At 41.5% G+C, this 27,847-nt stretch overlaps 1 protein-coding gene across 1 annotated transcript in view; it reads left to right on the top strand.

The window, feature by feature from the left end:
• The first annotated feature begins 3,560 nt into the window (after positions 1-3,560).
• MOB2 (MOB kinase activator 2) overlaps positions 3,561-27,847 on the top strand; it is a 113,989-nt gene continuing 89,702 nt past the window's right edge. The window contains exon 1 of the mRNA XM_030451300.1: positions 3,561-3,715. Coding sequence (XP_030307160.1) covers positions 3,699-3,715 — 17 coding nt within the window. The 5' untranslated portion in view covers positions 3,561-3,698. The remainder of the gene's footprint in view (positions 3,716-27,847) is intronic.

A 27,847-nucleotide genomic window follows, 5' to 3' on the forward strand; every position in this document is an offset into this window, starting at 1 on the left:
CATCTGGATGCCAAGAACTGTCTCTGGTTAAGCATCTTACACTCATGCCCTGCTGGGGTCTGTTGCCCTGAGCAAGGAGGACCCTTTCTTTATGCATTGGGCTTAGCACAAAGGAGCCCCAGGGGCCTGCCTGGCTTGCTATTGTCAAACAAATAATCACTGTGATGCATTTTTAGAGGGGTTAGAAAAAGAAGGGGAGTTGCAGGCCAAATGGATGGAGAGTGCTCTTGGGCTGGCACATCCTTTGCTCTTCAGAGCTGCTCACTGAGGGACCTGACTGACTGGGGAGGGATGTGAAATACTCCTTCTGCCAGAGGTATTTCTGGGGTTTCCAGAAGCTGAGGGAAGAAGGAAAAATCAGTAAGTGAAATTTCAATTTGACAGTGGAAAAAACCCTATAAAATAATCACCTTAGATACAGATAGATGCCTTGTGCCATGGTAAGGTACGATACAAAAGTAATGAAATAGATGTTGGTTATCCAAGTTTCCTTTGCACCAGTAATTTGCCTTGTGCTATTTGCCCTATATTTTCCTTGATACAATCAGGAGGAAAACAGCTAATCTAACATGACAAACTCATTGTATCAGAAGTCATCTCTGCTTTAAAACATGTGTCATATGACTTAATGCTCTACTCCTGGTACAATGCACCCCACAGTAAAACTGGATGGAGCTCATCCTCAAATGCCCTGCCAAAAATACTCCAAACAAAGGGCAACAAGAAAACATAATTCAAATGAGGGACATCTGTTCTCAAATGTTTGCAGATAATGACTGGATCAAGTGTTTGCATAAAGGATAATTATTTTCTGCAGATGGTTTGATCTGGTATTTTAAACATCGTAAAAAATCCTTATCCCAGCCACTCAGTAAAGTATATGGGGTTTTGCTGCAAGACAACTCTTTCCTATCCTCTGCTGCATTTTCTAAATGCAAAGATAGGCAATTAAAAATAACATTAAGACGTTAAAGAAAAAAAAAGTTTGAATAAAAATAACAAATTTCCCTCTGGTCTTTACTCTCTTGTATCACACCATTAGATACACAAATAATTCTCAGTGAAGTTTTGTTCCAGGAGAATGGCAAGATAAAGCAGTTATGTGTTGTGCAAAGGGATCCCTGGACTATTTCAGAGTTTCAAAAATGACATTGCCATATGGCTTTTAATACAAAATAATTCTACCACCTTTGTGCAAGAGATACAAAACCGTGACCTAGACACTTTCTTACAAAATATCCCCCATGACACATCCTTGCAATGTCTTTCTAGTCCCAGGATAACACAGCTGTGGTGAAACTCTTGGCAGTCAGAATGATGCCTGGATGCATCCTCCCTGAACCAGCAGGCCACAGGTGGGTGCCTGTGGGAAAAGGGGTGCTGGGACCCCCACACCTACTGCATGGGGATGGGGGAAGAGGAGGATGGCTGCATCACAAGAGGAAAATGTTTCCCTCTGAGGACACTCAGACATTAGAATGGGCTCCCAAAGGAAGGGGTGGATTCCCCCACTTTGGGAAGTTTTAGGTCTTGGCTTGATGGGGTGCTGAGATGACCTGGGAGTCTGGATTGCCAGGAAGCTGAACAGGAGCCAGCACTGTGCCCAGGTGGCCAAGAAGGCCAATGGCATCCTGGCCTGGATCAGGAACAGCGTGGCCAGCAGGTCCAGGGAAGGGATTCTGCCCCTGTGCTCAGCTCTGGTGAGGCCACAGCTTGAGTCCTGTGTCCAGTTCTGGGCCCCTCAGTTTAGGAAGGAGATTGAGGTGCTGGAGCAGGTCCAAAGGAGGCAACTGGGCTGGTGAAGGGACTCGAGCACAGACTCTATGAGGAGAGGCTGAGGGAGCTGGGGGTGTTGAGGCTGGAGAAGAGGAGGCTCAGGGGAGACCTCATCACTCTCTACAACTCCCTGAAAGGAGGTTGGAGCCGGGGGGGGTTGGGCTCTTTTCCCAGGCAACTCTCAGCAAGACAAGAGGGCAGGGTCTCAAGTTGTGCCAGGGGAGGTTTAGGTTGGAAATTAGAAAGAATTTCTTTCTGGAGAGGGTGATCAGGCATTGGAATGGGCTGCCCAGGGAAGTAGTGGATTCTCCGTGTCTGGAGATCTTTCCAAAGAGCCTGGATGTGGCACTGAGTGCCATGGGCTGGGAACCACGGGGGGAGTGGATCAAGGGTTGGACTTGATGATCTCTGAGGTCCCTTCCAACCCAGCCAGTTCTATGATTCTATGATTCTATGATTCTATGAACAATAATATTAGGAGGGTTGGACCAGACGATCCTTAAGCTCCCTTCCAACCTGACATTTTATGATTCTATGACCCCTGAAAGATGGTCCTTTCCTCAGGAAATTGGTGACCACGGGGAGTCTAATGAAGGAACACATCACTCTCCCATAGCACAAATAGTTTTTAATTAATACACTGCATGTGATCACCCCCAGCAGATCTGCCTCTGTAAACATCTCCACCTAAGCAGGTCCTGCAAATGGAAGGAAACCGGTGAGGAGGACACCTGCCCATGTCCCACAGCCTCCATGGTTTGCATGGAAAGGGTTTCTCCTCTTTAAAAATCATTGGGATGGCTCACAGCTCAAAAAGGATTGCTGTTGGGCTGCCTGTGGGTGTCATCTGGTACTGTTCTGTCTGGCTTTGAGGAGCCCCCAATTGTTCAGTTATTGCTGCAAGTCGAGAAACTGTGAAAAGAAAGATCTAGAGGTGCGGAAAGGTTCTGGAGCTGAGGCACTGAGTGGAGAGGAGGAGTCAGGGGAGGCTCAGCTCCCATCACAGACCCAGGCTTTGGGACTGTCAGGGTGCTGGAAGGGATGAGAGGAACAGTGGTTTCCAGGCAGGAGGGGCTTAGAATCATAGAATGGGCTGGGTTGGAAGGGACCTCAGAGCTCATCAAGTCCAACCCTTGATGCACTCCTGCTGCAGTTCCCAGCCCATGGCACTCAGTGCCACATCCAGGCTCTTTGGAAATATCTCCAGACACGGAGAATCCACTACTTCCCTGGGCAGCCCATTCCAATGCCTGATCACCCTCTCCAGAAAGAAATTCTTTTTTTAGGGTCAGTGCTTGGTGGCTCTGTGTGAGCTCCAGGCTCCCACCAGCCTCAGGAATGACCCACAGCGTGCACCTGGGGGACACGGACCTCCCCATGGCACAGTCAGAACTGAAGCGTTGAGGCCCGATCCCAGGCAGTGAAATCCTCCCAGGGGAGGATGAATAACGCTGGAGGACCCCGGCCCTACAGCCCCCAGCAAGAGGAAGCCCCTTGAGAGGCCCCGCTGGCCCCAGCCCCCTCGGGCCTGCAGAACCCTATGGGCCGCGCTGGAACTACATTTCCCAGCGTGCCCCGGGAGGCGGCGGGGAGCGGGGAGGTGGGGGCTGCTTCCGGGTTGGCGTCCGGCTGCCGCCAGCGCCCTGTGTTTACTTCCGGCCGCCCCAGTGCGCGAGTGTCAGGGCTGAGGAGGGGACCCGGCGCAGCCTGGCGGCCGCCCCGCCCGCACCGCCCAGCTGGAGCCGGGCAGCGGGGGAGGGAGGGAGGGAACGACCGAGGGAGGAGCCCGGGCCCCGCGTCCGCAGCAGCAGCAGCAGCAGCAGCAGAAGCGGCGGCGGCGGCAGCAGCGGCCCCCATGAGCGGGCGGTGAGCGGGAGGGAGTCGGTGGCTGCGGGAGCTTCCCGGCGCGGCGGGACTCAGCCATGGACTGGCTCATGGGGTGAGTGGAGCCCCCGACCGCCCCCCCCCTCCACCCCTTCCCCTCCTTCTCCTCAGGCCTGGGCGGGCTCCCCCGCTGCCCGGCGGCCGTTGGGGGCGCGAGGGGCGGTGGTTGAGGCGCGAGGGGCGGCGGTTGGGGCCGTGAGGGGAGCAGGGGGGAAGCGGCCGCCCTGAGGGTGCGGGGCGCAGCGGGGGGGCCGTGCGGTGTCTGCGCGTCCTGCGGTGACAGACGGAGGAAGCGGCAGAGAAGGCGGCGGGATAGAGAGGAGAGAGCTGCTCCGGGTGCCGCCGGCTTTGATCGAGGGGACCCTGCCTTGCTCCCGAGTGGTCCCTCGTCGGAAAAGTAACTTTTGGTTGTTTTGGCTGTTTTTGTTGTTGTTGTTTATTTGTTGTGTTGGTTTTTTTGAGGGTCGGGCGTTGCGGGGTCTCCGTGTTTCCCATGGACAGAGTGTGGATAAACCCGTCTGCAACACAACATCACTTTAAAGCTTGCCAAGGTTGCAGTGGTTTTCTGGGCAGAGGAAGAAAAAGACCTCGGCAGAGATTAAAGTCAAATCAGAGCCACGCCAGGGGGCTTGGATAGCCAGGGATTAATAGTGCTAATTACTTAGGGACAGAAGGTAGAAAGCGCTTTGCTGCTGGTTTTAGGTCTGAAAACCTCAGTGCAGGAGAAGGAGATGCAGCTGATGGGAGTGACCTGCTGTGCTACCAGTATTCCAAGCAAGATAAACTCGGTTATTTCTTGCATGAATTGTGCTGGCGACTCGCACTCAGGTGAACTGTGAATAATTATGCTTCATAATCACATAAGCAGTAGGTTTGTGCTTTAGCAAAACCACTATTACCGTGGTAACTTCTGCCATTACTTTCTTTTTTACAAGTTTAGTCTGCTTCCTGAGCTTGATCTTTACCGTCTAAATGTGATGTGCCTAGAATACAGGATATTTTGTTGCCATTGCTAGATCCGGTGTGTTAGAAAGAACACTCCTGTGTGTGTTGCCTTTTTTTCTGCAGCTGAAGTGTGTGCTGTCTGAGTGCTGCACTTGTTACTTACCTTCAAACTAGATGTGGCCAACTCCTGAGCCAGTTGTCAATACCAGTTATGTCTTACTGTAAGTTAGATTCCTCAGACTGATGGAGTGAATGGTGAATATCTGCAAGGGAGGTGCTGCTGGCTGGGTTTTCCTCCAGCAGGCTGAGCAGTGGAAATGCAGTATTCCTGGCATGCCGTGTCCTGCAACACTTGTGTCTTGAAAGTCAGGGGGCTGTGCTCTATGATGGTGTGGTTTAAATGAAAAGATAAATGACAAGCTTGTTTGGATTTGTTTCATAACTATCACAAAACACAGGTGTCTGTTATATGTACTTTATGTCAGTAAGAGCTGGAGTGCTAATAAGTGCCATTGTAGTTACAAAAAAAAAGTAAACCCCAGGATTTATGCAAGATGTCTGGATGACTCAAAATGCCTCATTTACGTAGCTGTACTCATTTCGTGTGAATTATGTTGTAAAGCAGAAAAGAATCAAGGTTTAGCCAAACTCTCAATGTGTTAAAATGCCTCTATTCTTACAAAAAATATTTTGGGCTTTATGAAAAAAAACCCTGGCGTTTGTTCTGTACTTGTGGTTTTTTTGTGGTTTTTTTTTTTTTTTTTCCCGGGCTGGGTGGATCCCTCCCTGTGTGGAAAAAAGTCCTGCCTGTTTTCCCCCTTGTAATGGGAATGGATCCTGAGTCATTTGTGTGTTACTCGCTGGTTCTCAGCTATTTCCTGATTTGTTTCTCTCCTGACCAAACCCAGTATTGTCCCACTGATGCTCTTGATGTGTTCAGCTTTAAAACTTCGCTAGTTCTATTTGTGTGACTTTGAGGGAGGGGGTTATGGCAGGAAGGGAGAGCATTGATATTTTGAAAGGGGAAGGGGTAGAAGGCCTGAGGGACCCTTTTTTTGAATGCCCAGTTATGGCTGCAGTTAGCAACAGTGCATCAAAATGGAAACACCATTTTAGTGTTTGAGAAGGAACCAGGACGTTGTTCCTCTGCCGGGGCAGAAGTGTTTGGTGATGTCCCCTGCTCAGCCCTTCTTCCAGTGAAAACTTCAGCTGCTTGGGGCTCTTGTGTGAGAAGGGAAAGACTGCAGAAAAACCTGCAGAAGTAGTAGGAATGCAGTCACTTCTGGTAGCCCATCAGTTTGTGTTGATGTTGATGCCTCTGGAGAGCTTCTTGGAGCTGTCACTCTTTCACTTCATGTGTCACCACTAATAGAAGCACTGTCATCTTGCTTATTCCTGGCTGCTGCTGGTTTGCAATTAGAGATTCCCATGTCCTTTCTTACCCTTCATGTATGTCTCATGTTATTGATTGTGCTTTCTTAATACTTTTTGTATGAGAAATGCCCTCTGTGTTTTAACTTTGTTTTACTGAGGATAAACCTTCAAGTGCAAGGATGTTAAGTTAGGCAGCAGTCACAGTTGCTTCTGTTCTAGATCTCTGCCCTTCAGGCTCGTGTCGTGTTTATCCCACAGACGATTCAGAGTGAGCTCTGCTTTTTTCCTTGCTGGGCCTCCCCTTCACTTGTGGTCTTTTGGAAAGTGGGGGAAGGGTAAGTTCTAATCATACCACAAAGGGCAGCAGCCCAAGTGTCTCACCTCAGAGTGCTTAATATACAAAAAAACCAGGAGCTGAAGCTTATAAACAATAGTGAATTTATTATGGATTAACAAACTGCTATAGGCTTATGTGCTCATACAGCAAAACTTCTCTGGGTGCTACCTTCTGTTTGGTCAAGTGCTTCAAAATCCCCCCAAGTCCTAGGGAAGAAAGCTGACCAAAAAAAAAAAAAAAAAGCAAAAGCTGCTGGCATGTTACAGTGCTCAGCACCAAAATAAACCCAGAGCCTTTTCTGTGGTTTGTTAGTATCTCTTACCATTTTACTGAATGCAACCTTAATAGTGATACTGATGAAAGACTGTGGTTTCTTCAGAGCATTCTCTCCATTACATAAAAAACCAAACCAAAACAAAAAAGAGCTTTTTGTTGTTGTATATAAGATATTTTCAGTGCAGTTTTGACTAGAGATCGGTGTTGCTTAATTGCTTTGTTCACCAACATCTGACAGAGGTCTATATTACCCTCTTTGTAAGAGACTCCAAATTTTTATCTTACAAATAGTATTGGTCTACTCTTGCAGTTCAAAGTTATAACAAAGACAGGCATTGTTTCCTTGGTTATGAAACTTGCTTTTTAATTTGTTTTAAACATCATAATTGAAAAGGAGTAAACCGTAGTGGCACTAATAAACTTGACATGGTGTCGGTGGTTTTTAATCTGGGATGTATGATGTTTTTCTAATAAGGGAGGATTGTATATTGTAGCCATTTTTTTTTGTGATCTGCTATGTATAAAGGAGAAAGAGAAACTATCTTACCAACAATTACTTATTAAACACAAAAAATACTTTGGGGCTACACCTGTACTATAAACTTTGTAGTTTAGCAGAGTAGTGGGTGGTGCTGATTGAAACTCAGAAAACTGCAACAGTTTAAGGTAGTTGTGATGGCAAAACAGTTCTGTAGATGTATCTGGAACTGGGAAAAAACCCAACTCGTGCAGAAATCGGCTGGAGGGCTTTGTACAGGCAACTTGAAAAGCTTTCTGCATGTAAAAAAATCCTAAAAAAAAGGTACTCTTGGTGAAGGAAATGGGCAGGGAGAAAGAGCACAAGAAAAGCTCTACATCCTCCTCTACAAGAGGTGAAATAGTGCCTCTGAAGTGTCCAGTGAGGGTTATTTTCTGTTGAATGCATATCAGTATTTTCATCAGAAGACTCTTATTCCAGGAGCAGTGTGAGCATCTCTTGTACTTGAGAGCTGCAGTGTCCACTCCTTCCACGGGCACTTCTGGTACCAGGATAATGTCAGTGCCCTCATCCATGTAGTGTTGCTTCACAGTAGTACTGAAGGCTCTTTCTGAGGGAAGACTGCAGCATCTAGTGGCTTGTTAAAAAGAAAATTTTAGATGCAAAACTTGTGTTGTGTAATAAAACATTTTTCTTCTGAACAGCAAGGTGTCTGGCTCTTGGGGGGAGGCTTATGGCAGTAAGAAATAAGTCGTGGGTGTATTCTAACTGTGCACAATGTATTATCTCTCTGCCTTTCTGTGTTGTGGTGACTTGACAAAGATTCACACTTCCTTCTATTGAACTTGTAAGTATAGTAAATGAGAACAGGCTGTGTGCAACAGGGATTCCTCTTTAGTTTTTAATTTGTAGGTCTTGCTATCGATACTGTCATCCATCCACTACTGAATTATCTGTTCTTTCATATGGGAAGTTGGAAAGCAGGGCCCAAAAAATTATTGAAGGCCATCTTTTTGTCATACTCTTACATCTTCAGCTTTGAGGGCAGTTAGAAAAGCAATGGCCTAGAAAGATAAAGAAAATACAGATTCCAGAAGGAAGAAGCAAACTCCTAATCAGAATATTAGTGCCTGAAGACAGCACAGACAGGTGTGGTCTGCTCAAGTGCTCTGTGACCTGCAAGCCAGAGCAAACAAGTGTCTAGAGCTGTAAAGTGAAGAATGTCTAATCCAAGGTAATAGCCTTCACACTTGCAAATTTTATTTTGTAATGTCAGTCCATTATAAACACCCACATCTGAACACTGCCATGCCCAGCCTTTGACCAGGATAGGTAGTTGGAAAGTATGTTGTATGAAGGCAGCACAGGAAATATGCAGATTCAGTCTTTGTGAGTATGCTGGAGTGATTTTTCCATAGTGCAAGAGAACTTCTCAAGGTCTGCACACTGCTAGATTTATCTAGCACAGAAGACCCTTGTGTCATGCATTTGTTTTATTTAATTATAACTGTTAAGGACCTAAAGTAAAGCTTTTCCACTTTTCTCATTTTTTTCACTTGTTTTGGGTATAGGATTTTGCTACATTATCTGGGCAGTGATTTTCTAGGCTGGAAGAAAAGTAACATGTACCAGTGATTTGTTGTCTTTAAGAAATTTCCTCATAAGGTCTTAAGAGGCTGTGTAGTTGAAGACATACTGTGGTGAAATATGAGCAATATTGTTATGCAGAGAAGTTCTAGCCTTGAGCTGAGATGGACTAGATGGGGAAAAGAGTTCTAGTGTTCTACTTCTGAGTCGGTAAAATTCCACAATGCTGGGTTTTCAGCTGTTAGACTAAACCTTTGTTGCTTTTGAACAGGTTGCATTATCACAGACTCACAAAACATCTTGTGTTGGGAGGGACCCATAAGGATCATCAAATTCATAAATTATGTGGAGTGCATCTTGTAGTGGGAACAGTGAGAAATCACACTGCATACTCAGCTCTCAGCTTGGCTGGTACATGAAACAGTAAAACCAAGAAGAGTTTCACTGCCTTTCCCTGGCAGACTTTTAATATAAAAGGTAGCTCGTGATTTTTGTTGTCACTATGGTTTGCAACTTCCTAACAATGGCAAATATTTAGATAAAAAGGAAGAATCCTGGAAGTTCTTCAGCTGCTGTAGCCATAAGGAATGCTTTCCCCTTTCTTCACCTTAGTCATCTTCAGTCAAGAAAGTCTCCTGCTTCTATAAGGCATTATTCCCCCTAGAAAATCTGCTCCAACCTCTTAACTTTCATAGCTTGCATAGTGTTTAGAATTGTTCTGGTTTTTAACTGACCTCACAACAGGTGTTTCCCTTTCATTATATTCCAAACAAATTCTTGGCTTCACAGGCCATTTTCCTGTTTAGGGAGCTTAAAATAACTCGGAACCAATAAACCAGACATGTCCAGCCCTATTGGGCAGGAAATATTAGCATGCTCCTTACTCAATTTATAGGTGTATCTTTACCAGTAGGGTCCCAGATTGTTCTCCCCAGATAAATCTAGGTTTGTTTGTGAGCCGCTTGCATTCAGTTTACTGCTTACTGGTGAGACTTCAATATTATTTCATGCACTTATCAGACATGAGCAGTACCTGTGGTGAACCAGAAGTTAGCAATCAAAACAACTGATATAACATAGTCTGCAGGTAAAAGAATATCGCCATTAAACATTAAATTGTGATATTCATTAGCATTAGCAGTGGGAAGGTGCTGGGAGTTTGCAATAGGAGTTTCCACGGGTTTCATAGTTGTAGAAAGGGAGTCAGGACTGGATGAGAGCAATTCAAACTTTCCAGCAATGTTGTTTTCTTATGTCTCTGTGGTGCTTGGTTATATTACTGAGACTGTCAAATAAATAACTACAGAGCCTTGCTCCCTGAAGTGTCCTGGTAATTTGATTATTGATTCCTTGCAGAAAAGGCCAAATAAATCCTGTGTTTTTAAACTTATGTTACAATAATCAAACCAAAGAGTTTGTATCAGTTAGGCTTTCCTCTGCTCAGAACAACACATGAATACTGGTTTGTTCTTGGGAGGGCATTCTTTTTCCAGCAAGGATTTTATTGAGGGACAAGAAGAGTAGATCCATCTCAAAGTCCCTACAGGAAAATGTACTATTAGTTTCCTTTGAAAAAACAGTATTCTGAAAGGGAGCAATGCTCCTTCCTTGTGTCTCTGCATGTTATGTTCTTCTCCTTTGTGCTAGCATCAGTATTCAGGAAGGCTGGTAGATTAAGATGCTAATCTGGCTGAAAACTAGTTTTTTCTCTTTTAATCTTTTTTGCCTCCTCTAAGGATACTTTTCAGATGAATGAGTTCCTGCAGCCTGTCTGTAGCTACCTGAATAATGTTAATAGCACTAAGAAGCTGGTGAGAACATAAAGCTTAGGGAACACTCTTTGGTGGCAGTAAGGACTGAAATAAACCATAACCATATAGTAATTTGATTATTACTAGTGATTAATTTGCAAATAATTAGTTTCTGATGAGCTTTTCTTCTGCTTGAACTCTTTAGAAGAACTGCAGAATGTCTAAAAATAGATGTTATGACAAGTCTGATATCTTGGAGCAGGTAATGGCCTCAGAGCACTCTTGCAGTTGCTGTCCTACTATGTTACATTGAGTTTATGGCTAAACTAAAAATATACTCGTAGTGAAGTGGAAATTTATGAAGAATTTATAATTTGCTCATGTTTCATCTACACGAGAAAAATGCTGGCTCTGCCATGGTGTGAGTGTGGAGGTGGGTGGTGTTTTGGGTGATCAGCAGTCTGATTTAAGAGTGGTCAGGAGGCTTGGTTCATGCTTGGGGCCTGCAGAGCTTTGCTGTATTTCACTGGCAGTTTCCATCTGTTACAGCTACTGGATGGGGGCCCAGAGCAAGCATATGTAAAAGAGTAAAATTAATAAGAGACTGCAGTTTTTAGATAGCTGTGTATACAAGTTTGAACTTGATCTTGTCAGATCTGTACATTCCACAATCGTTGCTGACCTATGAACTTCAGTGTGGGTTTCTGATAGTGAGCACTACTGAAGTAATCTTGGGCATCACTTTCAATCCATGTTTAGTCTTGTACAATCACTGATAGGGTTATGAAACTTACTTGATAGGTTCCCTTTTTTAATGCTCTCCTTAGCATTTTTTCTGTTCATCTTATTCTGTAATTAAAAAACAAATTAGGCTGTGTCCTTCACTTGATTAAACTTTATAATAAATAAATATGGTTTGGGTTTTTTTGTTTTTTTTAAATTTGGTTTAGCAATCATGCTGTTTATAATATTACTGGAAACTTATATTAGGGAGACTGCTTAAGGCATAGCTGTTGCTTCATGACTTTGTCCTAGCACTTCAAACAGGGGCACTTTAGGAGCATTGCTACTCCTGAGACAGTGTGCCAGAAGTTTAATTGATTTAATTTTGAAGTTAAAATGACAAGTCCAACTGTAGATGTCTGAACAGAAGTACAGTCATTTTAGCATTTGGAGGAAAAAATAAGTGGCAGGTTTATGTGAAGTTTCCTGCTAGCTGAGAGAAACTGGTCAGGGTTACAGGTTCTTGATACAATCCACAAAGTTTTTTTTTCTGACAGTGAAAAACACACACATTAAAAAAACCAAACCAAACCACAACAGAATTTAGATGCAATTTTCAAGGCCCTGAGGAATGTCAGAAATGAAACTGGAATCAAGATAGGAATGACTGTCATAGATCACATTCCTTCTTACTCTGAACTTTCAAAGAGTAAATCCATTAAGCTAGAATGTAAGCATGCAGAAAACTATTTTTAAATGATCCAGATCTGGTAACTCAAGCTCTTAAGAATATATCTGCATGGGGTTTTTTCTTGTTTTCTCCCCCTCCTCCAGCTTCCCCTCTCCCTTCTTCTCTGTTCAGGTTAGAAAGGGATTCACTGAATATTTTCATCATCAGTGTTCAATGACTGGATCACTGCTGTCCTTTCTTCCTTTACACTGAAATGTGTCAATAGCTGGGACTTTTACCTGAGAAATCTCCTATTATTTGTACATAAAGCACAGAATTGGTGTGGAACAGCTTGTATGGAGGTGACCTTGAGAATGATTTTTTTTTAAAAAAACTTTGTGTTTCAACCTGAATGTTTCTTCAGTTTAGAATTTCCTAGTTGAGAGAACTTCTGTATAGCTCTTGACAAAACAGCAGGGAGTTTTTCAGGAAAGGCTTTGTTCCCTACCCTGTACCTTAACAGGTTATGCAAAACTGGAGAGAGGTGTTTTGTGTCTGCTTTGTGGATAGGCTCAGGTTACAGAGTTAACTGTGGTTTCAAATTTGTGTCAGGTGTGATAAATAGCTTTCTTAGTCAGTTTTCTCTCTGACAATATTCAGGTGTTTCTGGAACTCCAGTGGGTAATGTTTAATAAAGTGTTTGTGACTGCTTTCCATCAGATATAAGGGACCAAGGTTTTAGTGAGGGCCAATAACTTTTAGATTAACAGATGTGCTGCAGGAAAAAAGCAGCAGCTTCTGGGAATACTTGTATCTCTTGTTTATGTAAATAGACTGTCTTTAACAAAACCTGCTTGTAGCACAGCTCCATCTTGGCTGGTTTTATTTCACCTGCTGATTTAGTTGGGCGCTGGTACATTTTTAAGCAGCTGGCCAGCCTCCATTCAAAAACCCACAGGTGGGCACTGGTATTTGCTGGTTCTGATCTAGGTATCCAGATCCTCAGATACTCCCCTCCAAGGCTGTCTTTTCTTTAGTTCTGTGACCCATTCTTTCTTGATTCGCTTGCAACCTCTGGTAGGTAGGGGTGCAGCTACTAACCTGCAGTGCTGACATATTTGTAGGTCTTGTCTGTAGCTCCTTTTTGGTGTAGCCACACAGTGCCATTTTTTGGGTTTTGGGGAAGAAGTCAGCCTGGTAAGAGATGAACAGATGAAATAATGAAGAGCTACTTTAGCCTAATGACTACATGTGTTATTTCTTGTTTGTCTGGCTATTTTTTGTTTGGTGCTTTTGGGTTTGTTTGTTTCATTTTGTTTTATTTTGTTTTATTTTCTCAATTTGCAAAGTAGACTGGTCTGCTGAATGCCTCTCTGGTGCTTGATTTTTCAGGCATGAAAGAGTACTGTGTCTTCTGCAGAGTATTCCTGGATGGCCATCTACCAGTTGTTCTTATTGTGTTCTCTTCCTCCCTTGATTATTATGGAGTTGTTGGTTATGAGCAATTTTTGAAGACTAACCTGAAACTTCAGGGTTTTTCAGATGTATTTATTAATGTTTCTTATTAGATATATGATAGGCTTTTGTCACCTGGCCTGGCATAGCACAGGGTTTAGCTTTGAGTTACAGGTGCTATTCAGAATGCTGAATTTGGTGAATTGCATTCTTATAACCCCAGTGGATGTCATGCCCCACCCTCCTGAGTATGAATGGACTGGCCCACATCAGTGGAGCTTGTTGAGGCTTGAGCTGGTGAGGTAAAGTGCTATGAAAGCTCATCTGTGAAAAGGGGAGTTTCTCTGGCAGTGTTTTTGATGCACAGCTAGGTGTTTAGCTCCAGATTTATACACAATGTGCTTGGTTACTTTTTAAAGGGTGGACTTCTTTTTTTCATGGAGGTGGTGTGGGTTTTGTTGTCTTTTTTTTTAAAGTGTTTAAGTGTTTTCCAGTTTTGTTTAAGGTAGGTTGTACACAGTCATCCACTAAAATGTAGACAGCTGTTGCTGTATGTGGTATAATTTTTTTGTTTATGTATTCACTGACTTGGATTTTCTTATTATTGTTAATAAAGTCAATGCTTTCTTTAAAATCAAGTTCATCTTGGTTTTAGGTAGAGTGAAAACTTGCTGGGTTGACTGGCTGGGAATGCTTGAAACCAGTCATCTGGTTAATAGGGAGAGATTTCCTGCAGTTCATGAAACACATGGAGTAAAATTATTCACTGCCTTGCAGGACAAAAAGGCTTGCTGGCTTGTTTTTTCAGTAGAAATGTATGTAGTTCATTTTCTAAGTAAATCAAATAATAAATATTCTTGCTCAGTAAATCAATTAAATTCACATGTTTAAACATTTTCTTCTGAAACATGGGCTCTCATTTTCTAGTTGGCAAAATTTTCTTGACAAGGGAGTGACTTCATAAGAGGTTCATTTCAACACAGGGGTTCTACTTGTTTGGGGTGTGTCAGCTATCCTCAGTATTCCTGAGTCAACAAAAAATGTAAAATAAAAGTGTTAGATCTTTCTGTAGGTATCACAAAATCAACTGGCATGGAGGTTGCTTATTTTCTGAATGTCAACTTCCATGAAAGTTTCAGTGTGTTTTATCAGATGCAATTCAAATTCACTCTTAACTTGGTTTGACTTCTTGTGTAGAAGAAATACCAGTTAAAAAACCCAACAACCAAACTATTTTATTTTAAACAAACCTGAGAATGCATGAGAAGGGTCACCAGGCTGATGGGCCCCAGTGTAAAGAACATCCATTAAAGGAAGCTGGTAGAATTTGGGCAAAATGGAAGCAAATATAGGAATAAGGACTGTGCTTATACATGTAATAAAACTTGCTAGCACATACATCATCCTTTCCAGTCTGGGTGTAGTGAAAGAATAATAATTATTTTCCATTACTACTGAGACCTTGATATTTTTATAAACTACTGCATACAATAGTATCTTAGGTAGAATCACTGTTTGTAATTGAACTGTAGCTGTCAAAACAAATGTGTGAAGAACTTGGATCTGGGGAACTCCAGTAGATGCCTGACCTAAAGAAATAATTTGTTGTTCATCCAGATAAACATCTGTGCCCTGATTTGTCACACATGAGCATTTTGCAAATTGATGCCTGCACCATGCTGCCTATCTATCACACACAGGACACTGGGTTGCTGTCTGGTGTGACTTTTCTGTTGCCTGTGGCTGCCAGCATTATTGCCTGCCCTCTAACCCATAGGCCAATAGTTCTTATCCCATACCTTGTGTATGTAATATTTTCTTCTATCTGTGGACTTAGCACACTTTTATTATTAGGTGTGGATGTGGTTTGCTTGGGTCTGTGACTTTGCAGACAGCAGTTCTAGTCCCAGTTATGCCAAAAAATCAGCATATCCAATTGGATGGTGTCACAAGTTAGGCCAAAAGGTTCTACTGCTCAGTCTCAAGGGCTATGGCAGAGGAACACTGATGTCTTCTGAATGATGAGGGATTTGAACTTGAGGACATCCAACTGTGAGATCAGTGTGGCCTTTGTGCACTACAGAGTACTGGGCTGGGAAAGAACCTTTGTCTTCTGGAGAGCTTGATTTGATGGGGTGCTGGAAAAGGAAATGTGATTGTGTTGAAACATGCAGCTCGGTGCAAAACTGTCTCCTCTGCCATTTCCTTTTAGAGTTTAGGAACTGCTCCATTTTTGCTGCTTATTTTGTTGATCAAGTACTCTTGAAGTTAAATGGCATCTGTTAAATGAGCTATGAAAGAGAACAGGAGGCTTGGAGGAGGTCACAGGCTGTTGTAATGGGGGAACCAGACTGCACATTCAAATCAAATCCACGCCGAGCTTTCTGTTCCTAGCAAAGTGAAATATGAAGATGTACTTCTTTTCCTCTATTCCTCCTGATTCTGCTATCCACTGTCCTAAGTCTTGTATTTTTGAAGTGGTATACACAGTTTTACTGGCTAGCTGGAGGAAGAGTTAACTTCACCTGTTTGGTATTGCTGACCAAACAATGAATTAGATCTGATCTGTATTAATTAAAATAAGGATAATGCATCCTTGCTTTGGTATGTTTAGGATGAAAACCACCACATCATTATGTAAAGATGTTACCAAGATGAAGATTCTCAGACTCTAACTCATATTGACTGTCTCCTTATCCTTTTGCTGTTATATGCCCAAGTCTATGGAGTTTTTACATGCATAAAAACAATGAGCAGGTCTAAATAGCTGTGGGAACAACTAATCCAAACTGGATCCATGTTCCCACTGAAAGTAATAATGTGGCTGCTTACAGGAACTGTCCCTGTGGCTTGCTTCCCTAAGATCCCTGGAGAGTAGCAATGTGGGTGGAGTACACAGGACATGAATTAAAAATATTGTTAGATAAACCTGTCCAAAAAGGAGTCTAATCTTCAAGGAAGACAATGGTTATCATATAGCTATAGGCTACTCATTAACTTGGGGTTTCTAAAACAAATATTATTTTAGAGCAACAGCCAACTACTGGCATGAAACTTTACTTTTTTTCTTACTACTGACATTACTTACTTTTTAGTCTCACTTTGTATTTGCTTCTTTGCACCAATTTTTTGGAGTTTAGTAAAATGCCAATGTGAGTATCACAGCAGGTACTTGTGTCAGACCTTCAAAGAGAGAAGGAATTCTCCAATATGTTCCTGTTACAAAATCACAAACAGAAGAACTGGAGATTAAGCAGGTTTCAAGAAATACTTGTTCTGCTTCATCATGGGGAAAAGCAACAGTAAGTTCATTAATGGGGGAAGAAGAAAGCAAAAGTGGGTTCAAAGACAATTGACTTGCCAGCATACTTTTAAAATAAAGAACTATTTGGGCTTCTTGAATAACAATAGAAGGTTGGAGTACAGAAAGGATTTTTGTATACAGCCCATAACTGAGTGATGAGATTTAAGTTGTATGATTCACTAAGGTAAATAATACATTTATGTAAAGATTAACTTTGTTATCAAGAGTGCTAGTTAGGGTAATAATGCTGGCTTTGTCTGTGCATCAAAGCCAGATAGTCTGAGCTAGGAAGGTATTTCCCTTGGGATATAGTGTTGGGCAGTAGCTGCATTTCCAGGGTTTTATGGAAACTTCTGAATCACTTCAGTGTTGGCTTTTGTCAGAAATGGAATACTGGGCTTGGTAGGCTGTTTTTTTGCATTCTGCATGGTTCTGTAATACAGAGGTAAATATCCAGAGTATATTTACATAACAGCAGGAAAAAGCTTTGTGTTTTCTTCTGTTTGCAAATACCTTCCCTTTCAACCTGCAGGAAGTTGAAATACGTCACACAAATCTGATATTTATAGGGGGACAAAAATCTAACTCCTTTCAAAAATAACTTGTAGAATTCATTTTCAGTATCTGCTTATTCAGATAATAAAAATATTAGTTGGTGATTCAATTTTAGGTTTTTGAAAACTTTAGAGCAGTACTAATGGGATGCTTTTCCTCCTGATTCTGAAGTCATGGCTATTTGTGCATTTACACCCCCATTATGTGTCTTACAGAAAGATTATGAATTTACTTTTTAGTTTTAAATTACTACTTTTTGGACAAAGTTCAACCTTTTCAAATTAATTTTTCATTAAGTCAGCTGTCTTGATAGTCTGTTACATTCTTGCATTTGTTTGGAAGCCCTGAACTACAGCAGTTGGTTCCTAAGGATGACAAGAACTCTTTTCTGGTATTTATGTTCCTTATTGTTGAAATATCACTTTGGGACTGTGACTGTCATTAAATGTCTGTTAATTCTTGTAATAACATCTAATGATAATGCACTGTAAATGAGGGGAAAAGACAGAATTGGTTCTTGGGGGAGAAGACTTGAAATTCTATGCATTTAAAGGTGTTCCAGGATATTAAACCTGAATCATAGTGATGCTCTTGCTTTATTGCCAGTTTTCTAGAGTAGAAAACACACCAGTTCTTTCCTTACCTCATCAGAAAGAACAATTAATGTGAAGTCTTTTTTGGCATCATCAAGAACAGAATGTAAATTTGGAGTCAAGACCACTTGGATATATATATGAACTGTATTATTGATCTGCTGTTGTTTTTCTAATCTGTAGTTGATTGAGGTTTTATTATACCTGTTTCACAAAACATATTTCTTCTGGGATAGGGGATGTCAGAGGCCAGATGGTACATTTGCCTTGGTCTTCTTGAATGTGCAGTGTTTCCTGAGCAATTTAAATGTTTGCTTCTCAACTTTTAATGAACTTGGGTCACAATCTGAAGGGTTGGTTTCAGTATTTTTTTTATTTTTTTTTTAGTAAAGGTCTGTTAATTATAATCCTTCCTTCAGTAGGAATTACTCTAGCATCTGGAAATAGGAAACAAAAATATAATGTATTGAAGGTGCTTTCCCTAAATGTCTGTGCTGCTTTAAATCATGTAAATGCTTTTTCCCCCCCAGAGTGCTAATGGTGAGGTTCCATGATAGAATAATAATCACTTTTTTGGTGTCATTTGGTGCTTACTTGTTGTGGGGCTTTTTTGTTTGTTTTAGAGGTTTTTTTGCATATGCACGAGATCTTGGCAAGGGATCTGAATGCACTTGGAAATTTTAAAGCTTCAGGGTTAGTAGCATATTAGCTTAACAGTCCTAGTTGGTTTTTTTGTTTGTTTTTTTGGGTTTTTTAGTATAAATACATGAGACAAATTTTGATCAGGAGACAAATAATATATTAATATGTAGAGGAAGAAAATATGATTGCGTTGTGTACTGCGATGAGTAACATAGAACCATGGCAGTTCAAACTGCAGATCAGTTGAATGTTACCTCTGATATATTGGTATCATGCTGAGAATAAATTGGGTTTCAGTGCCTGGAAATGACCTTTTCATAAAGGTAATTTAAAATGACTTTTTACATTTTATAAATTTATATATGTATTGCATATAAACTTTGAAAAGATTTTCACTTCAGGCTTTTGAAAATCCACTGCTCTGACGTGGCTTTATTCTCACTAGGTTTTAAATCAAATTGCTACAAGAAAATGGTGTATACTTTATTGACTACCTAGGTTTTATGAGAAAAAAATAACTGAAGTATGAGAGCATCCAATATTTGAGTCTAGTACCTCAGCTCTTCCCAGTGACAATCCATTTCCTTTAAAATACAGTAGAACAGGACTCGTTCAGGTATTACATTCCCTAAAATCTCTTGGGGAAGACAGAGCTTTATCACCTAAAACATGACCTCATCATGTGCCAAGGGAGTAAATGAGGCTGTAGCAGCTCTTAGGAGCCTTTATTATGAAAAGTGGAGCAATCTGTTTTTTATTTACCTGCTGTGTTTCCTTCATCCTTTCTCCTCCAGCAGGTATAGCTTTTACCACAACACACCCGTGAAGAGGTTGCTGATAAATTCTTTGGATAACTTGGAAAATAGTTTGCATGTGGGAGTGGAAGGAGAGTGAAGAGAAGTTAAAAAATACAGTGCCTGGTTCCTCAGACACACTGGTGGGAACGTGTTTGTAACCTCTGTGATAGACTTCAGTATATTACAACTTGTAGAAAGAAAAGTTATCTGGATTTTTAGCATGGCCATGTCACAGAAGGAGGTTCCCTTTCTATGGGGAAAAACTATTATTTTCCGTTGTTCGAGTTTCTCCCTCCAGCAGCTTTACAGAGGACAGCATTTTTCTTGCTAGTATCTTTAAAAAAGCAAGTAAGGAACTTTATTTGATGTTATCCATGTTAGATTAAAGCTGTGAGTGTTTTCAATGATTCGGGTGCCTTAGTAAATAAATTTGTGTTCAAGAACTGGAACAGTTGTCCATATGCCACAGTAGCCTCTGCTTGCTTTGAATCTTGTTACTGCACCTGTAAAGGAGATATTTTTACCCAGTATCTGACAAGTGAATACAATTTTTTTGTGTGTGTGTCATTGTCATAGCTTGACATTATGAGAACAAAAGGAACCTAGGGACTCTGGTGACAACGTTAGAGAGGGATTATCAGATCCTTGTAGCTATGGAGTTAAGCTGGGCTTCTGTTTTCTCTGCCAGTGACATCTTGATTTATGCATACTGGGGATGTTTTTAAACACAGAAGGAATAGGAAATATGACAGTTTGCTTCTAGTCTGCATTTCCTGCAGGGCTTCTTGGCTTTGCCTTCTGGTTAGACAACAGCATTTGGAGCATAATCTTCTTGTTCTGTCCTCTTATTGCTGTTTATTTGCTTTGCTCTTAATGCTCTGGGCTTGAAGCTGTTTTCCACTTGCCTGATGTAAGTTGGGAATGTGCATGCAAAAAATCTCTTGTGCACATCCTGTTTTCAAATTGTTATTTCCTTAATCTTCCTCTCCTACTGGGAATGTGACTTGCAGGATGTCTTGTGCTTGCATCTGACAAAGCTGGGGACTGCAAAGGAGTGGAAGGATGTTCATCAACAGTGTGAGGCTTGGGTGACCAGCAAGGTTGTTTTAATTAAATGGTTGATTTGTACCTTTTTTAGAAGTACTTTATGATGTTACAGGTATCAAAATAGTCCACATTGTGGCTCAGTGGGAGGCTCTTTTTGGTTGTTGCTTGGTTGTTGTTTTTATTAAGAAAAAAGTAGTCTGGTAGCAGTAGTCACACTCATTACTGAGTAACATTACCGCAGATTAACTTGCACACATTCTGAAACCAGCAGCCTGGAACAGGAATATAAGCTTTTACCTCCCTGCTTTATTTATTTCAAAGATGTAGATGCAGGTAAACAAGCCTGCAAAGTTGAAACGAGTTAGCTGGTGACATATTTGCAGTTCTCACAGTGTAACAACCTTTTCCTGCCATGCTAAAATATTTTTGAAAATTTCAGCATGTGCTCACTAGAAATTTATTCATATGATTTTGCTTATGGGTTTAATACAAAAGCAAAATGATTGATGGAAACTACATATTAGAAAAGTACTATCAAAGGAGTTTGACTAGAAAGGAAACTGGTTTTAATCTCTAGCCCTGGCCCAGTGGTCTTTGGTATAAAATTGCTAATATAAAGTACTGATGAGGACCTTCCCATTCAGTGAAATAATGGGGCTTCATTGTCTTTTGTAGGCTGCTGTGAAACAGCCTCTTAACCTAATGTAGTTACAGTGTGGATAAAAGTAGAATATGCCTTCATCTGTGAAAAAGCCTGAGAGCACAGGGGCTTTCCTGGTCCTTTAAGTGCTCTAGAACAATAAGAGCATTTTTTACTACAGATAGAGAGAATTTAATCATAACACTGCAGCATGATTTCATCATTCAGCCCTTCCATTGGGTTTGTCACTCATTCCAGTATTGTACCTAGGATTTGTGCTGTACCATGAAGGTGACAGAGGGCTGGAGCATCTGTCCTGTGAAGACAGGCTGAGAAAACTGGGGTTGTTCTGTCTGGAGAAGAGAGAGCTGGGAGGCCTGGTAGCAGCCTTCCAGTACCTGAAAGAAAGCTGGGGAAAGGGGCATGCAGTGATAGGACAAGGGTTAATAGCTTTCAACTGGAAGAGTGGAGAGTTGTATATTAGGAAGAAATTCTTCATTATGAGGGTAGTGAGACACTGGCACAGGTTGCCCAAAGAAATTGTGGCTGTCTCCTCCCTGGAAGCATGCAAGGCCAAGTTGAATGGGACTTGGAGCAACCTGATGTAGTGGAAGGTGTCTCTGCCTGTGCAGGAGGTTGAAACAAGATGGTCTTCAGGGTCCCTTCCAACCCAGTGATGGTTGGGTGATTGATTCTGTGAAATTGGTATTTCTTATTTTTGTGTTACACTGAAGGGTAGATAACAATCTTTTATTTCAGTTGTATTTGAGGCTGGACATATTGAATGAAATGAAATATTTAGAAAGTGTAGTTTTTTTGTTTAACTTCCATTTTTTTCCCTATTAGAATCACACACCACTCTCTCACTTCTGCTGTTGACAGTGTTTTGCATCATTATACAGGAGGAATGGTGCCTATGTTTGTTTTGTCACATGATGAATAAATCTGGTTTGGAAAGTTCCTCTCCATAATTCCTATCTTTAAAGCTTTTGTTATGGTTCTAATTAGTAGGTATTAGCATATGTATCAAAATGCAGAATGTGCAAGTACTATTTGATAAATGCTAGGTTTAGCTCATCATTTTATATCATTTGGATTTATTTTGAACAAAACAGCACACAAGTATGAAAACTGTAAAATTATGGCATAAAATCAACATAAATAAAAATTAGTCTTATACAAGGCTTTTCTTCTCCCTTTATCTATGCAGCTGGGAAAAAAAAAACCCATAGAATCACCAAGGTTGGAAAAGACCCTCAAGATCAAGCCCAACCATCAGCCTACCCCACCCTTTAACACAGCTCTTTAGACCCAGCCATCCAACTAGTTTTTTATCCAGTGAAGGGTGTGGACATCCAAGCCAGGAGCAGGCAGGTTCTCCAGGAGAATGCTGTGGGAAACAGTGCTAACGTCAAGGCAGACAACATCCCTAGCCTTTCCCTTGTCCAGTAATCAGATCACCCTGGCATGGAATTTCAGGTTAGTCAAACAGGACCTGCCCTTCATGAACCCCTGCTGCCTGGGCCTGAGCACCTGCTTGTCCTGCATGTACTACAGAAATGGTACTCAGGATGATCTGCTCCACAGCACCCAACTCAAACTATCAGGCACATAATTTTCCATCCTTCCGTCCCGTGTTGAACATGGGGGTGATGCTGGCTGATTCCCAATCTGTCAGGACTGCTGAGAAGTGATGGGAAGTGCCTTGGTGGGCACCCCCACCAGCTCTTTCACTTGGGTGCTTCCCATCCAGCCCCATAGCTTTGTGCAGATCTGTTTGGTGCAGCAGGCACTGACCAGCTCCTTCTGGGTTCTGGAGAGCTTATTCTGCTCCTGGTCCCTGTCTCTGAGCTTAGGGAGTTAGATTCCCTTTATATAACTGGTTCTATTACTGAAGACTATCTGAGTCAAAGAGTTCATCAAACACCTCAGCTTTTTCCTCATCCTTCATGACTGTGTCTGGAGAAGATAAATGTAGAATTATCAACGTGGAGTTAAAAATGTAAAAACATTCTAGTGTTTTCATCAAGAAGAAGGAAATGGTGCAGATCACTTGGAGGAGGAGGCTTTTCATCTTGAAGGCAAAACAAGCATGCATTTGTTTTGCCAGTTGAAGTAATGTGCCATGCAACAGAAATATTTGTACCACTAAGTCTCTAATAACCACAACCATAGGGCTAGGAGAGCAGCTTCTGCCCCAGTGAGCTCTGGCTTGCCAAATAACTTCTACTGTGATCCATCCTGGTTTTAGGAACTCCTTCTGGAGGAGGTGAGAAGATTGACTGCTGTGAAACTTCTTAATTTTTCTAGACTTGGCATGAATATCTTGTGTTTATTCCCTTGTTCTGCACTCTATGCACTACATCTCTTATTTTTTTCCTTTTTTTTTATTTTATTTTTTACCCCCTAAAGCATTACTTTCTCTGCAGAAGAGGGTTTTAGCAATAACTGAAGGATTTGTAAAAACAAGCTTGAAAGCTTCTGTTGGAAATATACAGATTTACAAGGAATAACAGATCTTTTTAAAAAGCACCACAGTATCCTTTAACAAAAATCTTGATGTCACACAAAGACTGTGTATTTTATGCCATATTTCTCTTAAACACTTTGAACCATCTGGACTACCATGACAAAAGTGCTCTCTTCTCTCAGTATTCCAGCTGCTTATTCCCCTCTGTGCCAGCTCAAGTGTTTGAGGGATCTTATTAGGAATTGGATCCTGATAGTGATGCAGGTTAAAATTAATGGAAAGAAAACAGCATTTTGATGTAACTGGGATCAATTCCTGATTCAGCTCACTGTATTGTTGCTGCTGCACAAATACTTCTGAATGGGAGTAACACAGAGGGAAGACTGAGAGGCCAGGAGTACCTTTTTTTTTTTTTTAACATAAAACAAGCTAAAATGATCCATTTTCAGTTAAGGAAGTTGTCCTCTATAGACATTTGAACAATCACTTGTTTCTCAAAGTTGTAAAGTGTAATCAGGATGGCAAAATCAGGCTGCCCTGAACTAAAGTTAGAGGGCCAGGGCAATTGCAGAATCAAGCTGCATGTCAGCTTGACAGGTATCCTGTTTAATTGGTGCAGATCTGATGAGTGTTTGATGGTTTGTACATATATATGTGATTTATTTTTTTTTTTTTTTAAATACTGATTAGGTTGGGATGTTTTAGCAGAGGCTTTAGCTCACTTTCCATAAAGTTTTATAGTTGGGATTTTAAAGTTTATAGTTGAGATTTAGCCTTTCTAACTTGATTGTCATTGTTGCAAGAATAGTCTGTATATCAGCATATTTTTTTTTGCTAAAATTAGACTGTCTTTTATATTCAAGTTGCTTTGCTACAGCAAAGTGAAAGCAAATCAGACTGAGTCTGCATCATGTTCTTTTTTTGTTTTCTTTCACCCTCTATGGTAATAGCCAGCACAAAGCTCAACTCCAAGTCATGTCTCTCTTTTGCTAGTGTTTTCTGCTGACAGAACACTCCCTAACTGGGATGCTGTGTATCCTGGGGACAGGAATGGATTCCCTTTGTGGGTAGTCAGATATCATCTTTTGGTAAAGGACTGACTTTGCTAAAACAAGTTGCCCATTGCTGGATGCAGCTGTTATGCATGAAATCTTGTTTATTGACTATTAGATTATAGAAGAATGATGATAAATGTTCTCCTTCTCTCTTAGTGCCATAGATGGCAAAGCCATGCTGATCAGGAGAACAAAACTAAGTTTGGATGTAGGATATGCATCATGTACTGCCTATTGCCACATGCTCCCAGGCAGATCTTTTGTGATGTGAAAACCCAGGGTGTAACACAGAAAACAAGTACAGTTTAATATGAAATAACATGAATCTTTTTATTCAAATAAATTATAGAAACATTTTTAATTAGCTTTCTTTGCAAGTTGTACTTTGTTTTGTGTGTTACTGAGCACAACTGTAATATTGCTCCATTTGAAGTTACCTACCTGCTCTTCAGAGTCATTGATTCTTCTGGCTCAGTGACTCAGCTCACTCTTAAAAATTTCTGATTATGTGAATATTTTTGTAAAGTAATATTTCTGCTTCCAGGTTGCAAGGGGTGGTGTGTCAATACACGTGTTACAGGAGCTAGCATGTTGTTCTCAGACATGGTGGTTTAGAGGTCTCCAGTGTCTTGAAATGCAGCCAGGAGGGTTTCCCAGGAGCAGCTGGTTCTGTTCTGTGGATGGACCCATCTGGAGGAGAGAGCGGATAAGAGGGTGGGTGCTGGTGCCTTCTAGGCATGAGCTGCTGATAGTTTTGGTTGCAAAGTGTACAGAGGAAAACTACACAGCTACTGTTCAAGAGAAGGGGTGGAAAGAAATGGTGAAAAAAAGCCCCACAAGTTCTACTCATCTTTTGTGTCAGAAGAAGGCTTCAGGATCTGGTGATCTGCATGCAGGTCTAATTGAAGCCCTGAGGAGGAATGCCCAACATTTCAGTAAAGAGCTGGCTGAGCTCTTCCAGACGGTTTGGACATAAAAGGCCTAGATGAGGAGTCAGAGCAGCTGTGTCCTTGTCCAGGAGGGAGGCTGGCTGGTTTATTGGATTACCTCTTGTCAGATCATGGCATGATGCTTCTTAAATCCCTCCGGGAAGGGAGGGAGTGTCGAGGAAGGGATGACTTATTTTAGGTTAAGTGATTTAGACAGTGGTCCATTTTTGTGTTCCTTTGCTGAGAAATGTGGGAACGTTTCACAAAAGGGGGATGTTCAGTCTGCAAAATGTTCATTTCTGGTGTTGTAGTTTGTAGGGGGAGGCTGTGTGGCAGGTATGAGCTGGACAGAGGGCTTGCAGCAGCTTGATAGTTTCTGTGCCTTCTGCTTAACTTCACAAAGTGTTGGGTGAATGTTTGCTTTTAATTCTGCTCTCATCCTTCTCCTCTCATCCTTTTTCCTAAGCTTATGATGTTTAGGGTTGACAGTAAACATCCAGCCAGCTGACTGCTTCCTTTTGCATTAAAGGGAAACCAAAGTTTTTCTGCAAGGAAAGATTTGTGCTTAATTCTTTGTTGCAACCTCTACTTGGAGGAAGTTTTGTGGGATCTTCAGCACTCGTGTAGTTTATACATAGAGTTATTCTTATGTTCAGGTTTTCTATCAGTTTCTTCATATATGAAGCAAATGCTTTGCTCTCCAACTGAGCAGAAGTGACTTGAGAATAATGCCTTTCAAACAAGCACCATGTTTTGGCTGATTATCTTGGCATCACAGCCTTGCTCCTGCATGTCAGAGTGTAGCTCTGGAGTGTTACTTGCTGTGCTTGGAGAACTTCTGGTTTCTGCATGGGAATGGATTCCTCTTCCTTGGAGAGGAAGGTCTCCTGTCTTTTGCAACACAGACCCTGCTGATAACAGCCTTGGCTGATCTGAGAAATGGGAGAATGATAAATTTTGGACTGTTACATGTAAGAGGCAAGTCAGTAAATACAATCTCTTCAGAGGAAAATGTGCAATGTTTGAATTGCATAATAAGCATAGAACAGCTCTGTTGTTAATGAGTAAGAACTTGTCCTGTGCTTATACTCTGAGGCCATGACAGTCAGCTTGATGTCCAGAATTTGCAAGTGGTACAACTGGAGTTCTTCATCTTTTAACACTCATTAGGGGTGCTTGCTTAAAAATGCTTTTAAGTATCATTTTTCACTACCTCAGAGTAGAGTAGTATAAAAAGGATGATTTAGGCTGTGGTACCACTGAGGAAAAGGAGGATGGAGTTTTCTTTATTGCCTTCTGTCCCTAGCAGAATATTGCTGTTTGGTTACTTTGTCACCTTTAGGAGTCTGAGTCTCTGCATCAACAGTTCCTGTCTGCACTTGGAACTTTGTGGGATGAGGGAGAGAGTTAATGGGAGGCAAGGAGATACAGGCATGGCTTTTCATGTTTATAATAAACTGATTGTCATTTGTGGAAAATGGTAATAAATCAACTGTAACTAAGTAGTTGCAGATACAAACATAAAACTGCAAAGTTTTGGAAGCAGTTTGGAAAGGAGTTGTGGAAAATCACTAAATGAAGAAGCTGATAGTACTTGTGTGGATTTTTAACTAAAAACTTCGTTTAAAAAATTGGAAGAAATATTTTCATTGAGTGACCTGTGAGGATTTGAGTACTTAGGAGAGCTGTGCTAGATCCATCCAGCTCACACCTGTTCCCTAAAATCAAGGCTTATAAAGTAGTGTTGTTTAAATGTAAACTTCATGGTTTTTTTCCTCTTCGCTGTAGCCTGCTCTACTCAGTGTAATTGGGAACATTTTACAATAGTAATGAACTTGGCAAGAGAAAAGCCCGTTGCTTGCTGCCAGAGTAAAGCAAATAAATAAATAAGGCAAACAAAAGCAGCTCCCTGCCTGTCCCCGTGGCGGGTTGCAGGAGCGGCTGGCACCGCTGGCCATGCTGGCGGAAGGGTGGAATGTCCTGCCCTGCATTCCACCCAGATGGCCTGGACCCAGGCCACCCCAGCAGAGCAGAAAACACCCCGTTCTCAGCAGTGCCACTGGTGAGCTCACTGGAACTGAAGCTAACTTGAAAAAGGAGTGTAGCATCAATTTAAACTGTTTTTCTGTGTTTCAAAAACTGACACAATGGTCTCGGTCTCCACTTGTCTGCTCTGGAGAAGCTGAATTCTTCCATCAGACAAATACTAGTGGCATCTTCATCTTAAGGATACTATCTTTCCTTTTTCGGGAACCTTGCCACTAAGGAAGTCATGGAATCCCCATCTGAAGAGAGCACAGGCATCACCTGAAGACAGCAGTTTTCTGTAGTCACCTCTTCTGGTTCTTAGGAAAATATTTGCCTTCTGCTTTCAAGCAAGGATGAAATAATGCTTCCCATGTAGCAAAGACCAGTCTGGTTGTAATACAGCTGGTTGTATTACCAGTCTGATTTAAATATATGGTTGTGATGATCAACTCCTGATAAACCAAAAGGTAGTTCACCTTATACTATTCTGGCAAAAACTTGCACTCACAGACTTTCAACTGAAGCCTGAGT

This window comes from Calypte anna, chromosome 5 (assembly GCF_003957555.1).
Source record: "Calypte anna isolate BGI_N300 chromosome 5, bCalAnn1_v1.p, whole genome shotgun sequence".
NCBI lineage: Eukaryota > Metazoa > Chordata > Aves > Apodiformes > Trochilidae > Calypte > Calypte anna.